The 9,437-nt window shown below is 47.9% G+C and overlaps 1 protein-coding gene across 1 annotated transcript in view; it reads right to left on the reverse strand.

The window, feature by feature from the left end:
• cacna1c (calcium channel, voltage-dependent, L type, alpha 1C subunit) overlaps window positions 1-4,627 on the reverse strand; it is a 201,312-nt gene extending 196,685 nt beyond the window's left edge. Inside the window, exon 1 of the mRNA XM_062517646.1 lies at window positions 4,332-4,627. Coding sequence (XP_062373630.1) covers window positions 4,332-4,389 — 58 coding nt within the window. The 5' untranslated portion in view covers window positions 4,390-4,627. The remainder of the gene's footprint in view (window positions 1-4,331) is intronic.
• Window positions 4,628-9,437: the final 4,810 nt, after the last annotated feature.

The following is a 9,437-nucleotide window of genomic DNA, read 5'->3' on the forward strand; positions in this document are numbered from 1 at the left end:
TGTGTGTGATGCTGGTCTGTCCAGAGGCTCACAGGGATGTGGGAGGAGCTACAGTCCAGTCCACTACAGCCACAGCCAGCGCCACTAACGGCCACTAATGGCCCAATAGGGACACGGGAACCTCAACCTGACCAGCTCCACAGCCCACTGCCCCTCATTTAGAGGAGGAGGAGAGGAGAGGAGGAGAGGAGGGGCTGATGAGTGTTACTCTCCCTGAATTTAGAGGAGGAGAGGAGGAGAGGAGGGACTGAAGAGTGTTACTCTCCCTGAATTTAGAGGAGGAGAGGAGGAGAGGAGGGAGTGATGAGTGTTACTCTCCCTGAATTTAGAGGAGGAGAGGAGGAGAGGAGGGGCTGATTAGTTGTTACTCTCCCTGTTTGGAGAGGAGGAGAGGAGGAGAGGAGAGGAGGAGGAGAGGAGGAGGAGAGGAGGAAGAGAGGAGGAGAGGAGGAGGAGAGGAGGAGAGGAGGAGGAGAGGAGGAGAGGAGAGGAGGAGGAGGAGAGGGCCCTGCCTGTTGGAGCTGGAGGAGGCTCCATGTTTGGAGGCCAGGAGGACGGCAGACTCCATCTGTCACGGCTGGCATGTGGGCCGGGGCTCGTGCAGCATGAGAATGAGACCAGAGCAGCATCCTTCACACACTCCTGCATCCCTCACACACTCCTGCATCCTTCAGAGAGTCCTGCATCCTTCACACACTCCTGCATCCTTCACACACTCCTGCATCCTTCAGAGAGTCCTGCATCCTTCACACACTCCTGCATCCTTCAGAGAGTCCTGCATCCTTCACACACTCCTGCATCCTTCAGAGAGTCCTGCATCATTCAGAGGGTCCTGCATCCTTCAGAGGGTCCTGCATCATTCAGAGGGTCCTGTGTCCTTCATAGGGTCCTGCTTCCCTCATAAGGTCTTGTGTCCTTTAAGTAGGGTTCAGACCCAAGACTCCCGACGAGACGAGAAGAGACGAGCCGCGACGTTCTAAAACCTTGCGACTGCGACTCAACATGTTTAATGCTCTGCGACGGCTTCTCGACTTCTAATTCACACCGCTGCAACTCGGTCTCGTTGCGTCGGGAATCTTTGGTGTGAATTGGTCTTTAGAGGCTCTTGTATCCTTCATAGGATCCTACCTCTGACAGAGCGCCCTGCATCCTTTAGAGTGCCCTCTGCACAACTGTATCCTGTCTCTAGCAGCTCTCTGTAACAAATCTAGCAGCATCAGGAACGAACCTGGCAACACTCTAGAACAAACCTAGCAACATTCTAGAACAAATCTAACAACACTCTAGAACAAACCTAGCAACATTCTAGAACAAATCTAACAACACTCTAGAAAAAACCTAGCTGCCCTCTGGAAACCTAGCAACACTCTAGAACAAACCTAGCAACACTCTAGAACAAACCTAGCTTCCAAAGCTAGCTTCCAATCAGGGCGGTAGCGAGTGGAGTGCCCTGAGATAGCAAAGTGTCAGGGTGGTAGTGATGCGCCTACGCGTGAGTTCTGATGGGATGTGTTTTTATTGGGTGGGGTTGGGAGTACATCACGTGTTAAACGTCACGTGTTATACGTCACGTGTTAATAGGTGCTGTCATGTGTCACACTATATGTGCTATATATGGGGCTGTGTAAAGACTCGTTATCTACCTATCTATCTAGTATCTACAGTATCTATCTATCTATCTATCTATCTACAGTATCTATCTCTTCTTCTTCCTCTGAGGCTGATATAACACTCCTCTCTAGATCAGGGTTCTGAGGCTGATATAACACTCCTCTCTAGATCAGGGTTCTGAGGCTGATATAACACTCCTCTCTAGATCAGGGTTCTGAGGCTGATATAACAGTCCTCTCTAGATAGTGGTTCTAAGGCTGATATAACACTCCTCTCTAGATTGTGGTTCTGAGGTCGGTATCACACGGACGCTCTCTGTGGGGGCAGCAGTAAGTGTGTCAGGTCCGGTGTGTTCACGGAGGACTCCTGGAGGATTAGGACTCTGGGTCGACCCACGCTGCAGCGGCACCAGCAGGGCCAGAACCCAGCCAGAACCGGGCCGGAACCAGAGAAGCTGCACTGTAGTGTTGCTATTGGACATGGCGGATCACATGTTCACTCTGTCATGTTGCTATTGGACATGACACATCACATGTTCACTCTGTAGTGTTGCTATTGGACATGACACATCACATGTTCACTCTGTCATGTTGCTATTGGACATGACACATCACATGTTCACTCTGTCATGTTGCTATTGGACATGACACATCACATGTTCACTCTGTAGTGTTGCTATTGGACATGACACATCACATGTTCACTCTGTAGTGTTGCTATTGGACATGACACATCACATGTTCACTCTGTAGTGTTGCTATTGGACATGACACGTCACATGTTCACTCTGTAGTGTTGCTATTGGACATGGCGGATCACATGTTCACTCTGTAGTGTTGCTATTGGACATGGCACATCACATGTTCACTCTGTAGTGTTGCTATTGGACATGGCGGATCTCCATGTTCTCCTGCATCTGCTCTAGTGTTAGCTTTTGGCTTCACGTGGCTACTGTTGGCTAATATGGCACATCGGTTACTGTTGACAACAAGACCACCTCCCCTCCTGCCACCTCCACTCCTCCTGACTCCTCTTTCCCACCTCCCCTCCTGCCACCTCCATTCCTCACACCTCCTCTCTTCCTTACTGCTCTCCTCCTGACGCCTCGTCCCCAGCTCCTCTTTTCCAAATCCTCTCCTTCTCCCACCTCCCCTCCTCTCCTCCAAACTCCTCGTTCCCAGATCCTCGTTCCCAGATCCTCTTTTCCAAATCCTCCCTTCCTCTCCTCCTGACTCCTCGTGGGGTGGCGTCAGCATGGGAGATCTTCAAGCTTGTTTATTGTCAGTGGGACTGACCAATGAGGAGCAGCGGAGAGGGTCCATGCAGAGCTCATCATGTGAGAATGTCTTACATAAAACACCTTCATAGACGCTGAGTTGGACAACTGCAGCATCTCCATACTAAACAGGCGTAAGTAGTCCCTTAATGTGAAACTAAAGATATTTAGATATTTAGCTTCCTCAGTTCATTCAGAAACATCACATTGCATAATGACTCACGAACAGCACAGTGATGACTGTGAATCTGCTCTCGTTGGCCTGTTGGCCAACATGTTCATACAGAATTTAAACTGCCATATACTGTAGGCTAAATGTGGGTCGCAAACTATCTGGGAGGCTGCGCCACTCACATAAATGTCAGATCTCCTGCTACCTCCGAGAGCACCGGATTCAGCACTGTTGCTATGGGTCGCCGCCTCTGTTGCCATAGCGGAGGTGAAGGCTAAAGGTAGACATCACTAATTCCACTTAGAAAACACACTCTCGTATAGGCCTGGCTACCGTGATACGGCTGTGAGCATTCAGTGCAATGACATCAAGGCCATTTGAACGGGGCCCGATATCAAACATGTGACATGCAGAATGTCAAATCAATGCGCCACGCTGGTTGCTTTAAAGGCGATGCTAATAAGACACATTGCTCCTTGAACAAAGATGGCCTACCAGCAAAAAGCTTTGCCACTGGCGGTATGTTTCCCTTTTTAAATAGTACATAAATCCCAAACTTTTAAAAGGTTTCCTTTATACAAGTAGGCCACCCACTCGCTCCCCCGGCGCCAAAGCCTCCGCGTAGATCATGTCGGCTTTCGGTGATCTCGCGCTTTCGTGTTTCCTTTTCAAAATGACATCTCGTGTGAAAGCCTGCGGTATGAGATATATGTGATCCCGGGGGTTAAACGAATAGTCGTTGATGGCAATGCGCATCGGTTTCAGTCCCGGAGGCTACTCGTAGGCCGATTTGCGCGCCGCTCAACCACTGTTGCTCTGGCGTCCAGGCGAGACTCCGAAAAGCCATCTGTTAATTTACTTTAACTTTGCTCATGGAAAAGTCCTACTACCTCCCCGTTCGAGGTTAAGGCGTTCATATTCAGGGAAGAGGAGGCTGTCAGTGTTCAATAGCATACCTGCCAGCCTGTATTAACCTGTAACGAGATGGCAAGGTAACGGCGAGTGAGCAGCTTAAAGAACATCTTTACCGACGCTGTTTAAGACGAGTCCATCTGCTCTGGTGCCGTATCTTGTCTTTCTACCGTTAATCACATTTGATCATCTCCAATAACACCTCTGCTTCGCCACCACCCCGTCCATGCTCTCGTATAGAGCAGCAATGTGCCATCATGCATTAATAAACACAAACACACACACACACACACACACACACACACACACACACATACACGCACGCATAACACATCACAAAAACAGAGAGAGATTTTTTACCTTGATGGTTTTCAAGGGTGTCCTCCGGTAAGTACATGTTTTTGCTTTCATTTACCATAGATGTGGACCAGCGTTATCCGTAGGTGAAGGTAGAAGATGGAAAAGAGGAGGGGTAGTAGGGAACAACCAAAGGAGGAAAAGAAATCAAAGAAAAAAAATAAAATAAAACAAGCGACGGAAAGCTTCAGATATTCCTTCTTTTGCGCCGGAGTTAATATTACCTGATCCCCATTATGGAGTTAAACAACAGAAAGAGACATTCGCTGGAACCACCTAAGAAAACGAACCAGTGCATCCTCCGAACATCCGGGCCTTGTCTCCGACACACGAGACCAGCACCACTTGCTGTTAGTAATCATCAAAAACGGGATCAAATTGCCCAGAAATCTCAGAAACGCAACAGCTCAACCAACAAGAAAAGCGGCCGCTGGCACTGGAAAGCAGAAAAGGTCCAAGATCTTAACGGCCCCCCAAAAATCCTAAATATTTGTATATTCCAGATCAGATCTCACACGAAACACATCTTCAGATTTTTGACTGATTCCTTAGTTGTTGTCCGAACACATTTGCAAGAGCATCGTGCTTCTCCGGGAGATACGAATTGAGTCCGTTCCCGTCTCTAACGCGCGGAGAGCGAGCCGAGCGGCTGAGGGAGTCCGTGCGCTTCTCTCTGCAGTGCCCGTGTCTGGAAACGCGAGGGAGCGAGCGAGAGCGAGAGGGAGGGGGTGAGAGAGAGGGGGGGGTGACGACCGGGCCCCCCCTTCCCCGTAGACTCCCTGACTGGTTCCAGATGTTACTGCGCTAGAATATAGGAGAGACTCGAGAGCTCCATGGCGTTCCAGACGTGCTATCTCCGGGGGGAAGAAAGACAGGAGTACAGCGAAAAGGTGGGCGTATTTTGAGTGCCAATTCGGAAAGAGAGAGAGGGTACGGTGTGAAAATGTTAAGCTGTGCGGGCTATTGGCCGTCTGGACGGGCTCATGTTTGTCCCTGGCAGCGCGATTTGCGTTAACACACGGCGTACCTTTGAAACGGATAAACAGAGAGAGAGTTGGCTATCCACAGGCGATCAGCCTCGCGCAGGCATCGTTAACTGGTAAAATGTGTGCTCGAGGAAGACGTCATGAGGTCTGGGATGCGTCGCACCTCATCGGTGGCCGCCAATAGGCAGCCTTCTTTATTTGATACGAGACTTGTGAACCCACAGCCCCTCGGGAGAGCCATCTCAACCGGTCCACCTCAAACCGCACTCACGGCCACATGTTGATCTACACCGAGCCAGCAACACTAACTTCCCGTAATAGCACAGTGGTAAAAACGACATCATTTCTCAACAAAGACACATCAGCTGGTAGCAACACGCCACGATTATCGACACAGTCATCCCAAGAGGCTTATTTGCGAGGAGAAATCAATTTGTTGTGAGATTGCCACGCAGCACGCACAGTTCGGTGGGGTGAGGTGGCGCGCGAGAGGGAGGAAGATAACGGGCAGTACCGACCCTGGGAAACGGGCGCCAGATGAGTCAGCATGGGCCGCTTCGGTGCCACGCTGACCATATATGAAGATGACCGATTACCGTTTTCCCCGTCAGCAGAACTATTTCCGTCCAGTGGGACTTTCCACAAGACCCCAAATAATGGCATTTGGTGCAGCAAAGCAGCATCCATTACGGAGAAGGGGCTTCCGACTTGATCCCAAGTCTGGAGATCAAGAGCATTCTATAAATGTATGAATTATCAGGAGCAGAATTCTGTAAATGTTTATGGCTGAACAGTTTTAATGGATTCATGAACGTTTTTTCAATGAAATATGATAAAAAAAAATAATATATATATTTTTAAAAAGATACTACATGGGAAGAAACATGACACCAGTTTAATTTGCATTCATTAATGCACAGAGTAGGCAGAGTGTAAGCCATCCAATAATCAAAACAATGCAACACCCATAACATGAATGAATGTGTTATGATGAAGTGTGTGTGTGTGTGTGTGTGTGTGTGTGTGTGTGTGTGTGTGTGTGTGGAACACTGGAACATCTAAAAGTGACCTATGTGCTTTTCAAGATGCAAGTCACGCCTGCTACAAGCAGCTCAGGTTAATAATAAAGAGTTTTAATAATAAAGAGTTTTAATCGCGTCGCCTGCAGGGCCACAAAAACAAATCAGCCACGTTGTCAAACAGGAATCAGAGCAGCACAAAGGCCACAGCACCACCCACGCCAACGCAACGCTCGGGCCCTTTCACACACACACACACACACACACACACACACACACACACACACACACACGTCCCGTTATAGCCTACACTCAGGAGACGAGACGCGGGTCGGTTCGGGTCGGGTCAGCTCAGGATTCAGGAAGATGACACCCAACGGGTGAGACGGGCCACTGATACAGATGATCTGAAGTAGGCAGTTCTATTGGTAAACCTGCGGTGGCTAAGATAACCCAGAGGAAGCTGTAAACCTGATAATAGAACAGCTCGGGGCTTCGGTCTCCAAACTAAACAAAGCCAAAGGGCTCTTCTATTAGGAGCTTTATGGCTTCCTCTGAGGTAACTAACCCATGCAGGTCTGCCACGTTACCACCAACTTGGAATAGTATCCCTGTCCTAACAACAACAAGAACAACCACAACAACAACAACACTTTTAAATAGCGCTTTATCAGGTCACCCAAAGCACTTTATAATTGAACAGTTCCAGACAAAACTTCAGTTTATATTCCAGCAAAAGCTCTTATGTATACATTTGGTGAAGCAGCATCAATAAGGCGTGTTTCCTGTGCTTATAGATGGAAGAGGAAGCAGCAATAAGGTGCGTTTCCTGTGTTTATGGGGGAACAGGAAGCAGCATCAATAAGGTGTGTTTTCTGTGCTTATAGAGGGAAGAGGAAACAGCAATAAGGTGTGTTTCCTGTTCGTATAGAGGGAAGAGGAAACAGCAATAAGGTGTGTTTCCTGTTCGTATAGAGGGAAGAGGAAGCAGCAGCAATAAGGTGCATTTCCTGTTCGTATAGAGGGAAGAGGAAACAGCAATAAGGTGTGTTTCCTGTTCGTATAGAGGGAAGAGGAAGCAGCAGCAATAAGGTGCATTTCCTGTTCGTATAGAGGGAAGAGGCAGATGGTTCTCACTTCTTACAGCTGTGGCGATCATGTAACTCACCCAGTCAGACCAGGTGCTCTGTGTGTGTGTGTGTGTGTGTGTGTGTGTTTGTGCTCAGCTTGGATTCTGTTGGGGTTTAGGTAAAACCATCTCAGACTTAAAGGATTCCCAAGTCTGGAGCTCAGCTCTGCTTCAGGGCAAATGTGTCTCCAGTTTCCCCACCGCAGGCATCACCGTGAAATGCCGTGTTTGTCTGAGTAAGTGTGTGTTGCTGCTCAGAGATGGTGAAAGGGGCTCCTCAGAGCACAGGCCAGCTGCCAGCAGGAGGGAGGGAGCCGCCACTCTGCACTTGGCCAAGGCAGCATCGCCCCCTAGTGGCTAACTGAGATAGCACAGCTCGGCCAGAAGACCACGTCAGCCCGTTTCAAGATGGACAACACAGGAAAAAAGAGAGCTTTCTGGCAGCTCATCTTGAATTTGTCAAAAAAGTGGTTTATTCAGTTTCCAAGGGCAGAATCCTGTGAGATGTGCACTTTTGACTTCATTTACAACGTTTGCCTTAAACATTAGTGTAACAAATATTTGAATACAGATAAAGATATAAAAATAAAAGATGTAACATTAGCATTTGAGTTGTGCCTGATAGTGTGAGTTGTGATTCCTTTGACAGAGAGTGGGAAACAGGAAGCAGTAAGCGCAGTCAGAGGAAGTAGTCATGAACAGCACTGGTCCCACCCACAGTTCCTGTCTCGCATCAGCCCATATGCAGGGAGCCTTCTGGCCACCAGTTGCACACTGGCACTACACACACACACACACACACACACACACACACACACACACACACTGGCACTACGGACGGACGCACACACACACACACACACACACACACACACACACACACACACACTAGCACTACAGATGTGTACAGTCTAAATAAATACATTTATACTCATTGTATAAATTGTAATATACAGGTCATTGGCTTGGATTGTGGACGGCTGGCTAATCTCTCTCATGTGTGTGACTAAAGACTTGTGTGTGTGTGTGTGTGTGTGTGTGTGTGTGCAGTCTGGATTGGGTGTGGATAGCCAGCTAGACGTGTGTGTGTGTGTGTGTGTGTGTGTGTGTGTGTGTGTGTGTGTGTGTGTGTGTGTGTGCCGTCTGGATTGGGTGTGGATAGCCAGCTAGACGTGTGTGTGTGTGTGTGTGTGTGTGTGTGTGTGCAGTCTGGATTGGCTGTGCATGGCCAGCTAGGCTCTTTCTTACACACTGCACGGGTGACAGTGGAAGATTTGGGCGGGCCGACGGCAGGGATTTGCTCAAGAAGCATCAGCTGTTGCACACTTAAAATACAGTGCACTGTGTTTTTTCCAGTTAGCCTATTAGCCTGTTTGGTGCTCATTGAGCTCAATGCAAATCAAACAGGCTAATAGGCTAACTGGTAACATGTAACAATGTATTCATAGATAATCATTCTTATAAATTTCCATTTCTTCATCTGAATGGATGCCATGCAACATAGAACGAAATGCGGTCAAGATTGTATTGGGTTTTTCAACGGCATACAACGCGATTCAGCCAATCATAATCAAGGACCAGAACTATCCATTTTAGAATATGTATATGTATACATTCTATGGACCAAACGCCCCCTACTGTAGAACCTGCATCCTCCCCAGATTTATGGACCCAACTTTGAACACGACCTCAGTGCAGACTTTATCATCAAGCAGCAATATTTTACTCTCTCTCTCTCTCCCTCTCTCTCGCTCCCTCTCTCTCCCTCTAAAGGTCAAGGAAAAATACTCCTAGGACATTCACAGCAAGCCAACATCTGATTCAGTTGTATGCAGCCATAAAAAAAATCCCTGAATGTCATATTTGTTTGTCTTTATTCATATTTTCCGCTTTCTTGTTTATTTTCTCAACTAGAACATTTTGAAGAGAAAATATGAATGACAGAGAATCTAACTATATTTTAAATGTGACATTC

This window comes from Sardina pilchardus, chromosome 17 (genome assembly GCF_963854185.1).
Source record: "Sardina pilchardus chromosome 17, fSarPil1.1, whole genome shotgun sequence".
Lineage (NCBI taxonomy): Eukaryota > Metazoa > Chordata > Actinopteri > Clupeiformes > Clupeidae > Sardina > Sardina pilchardus.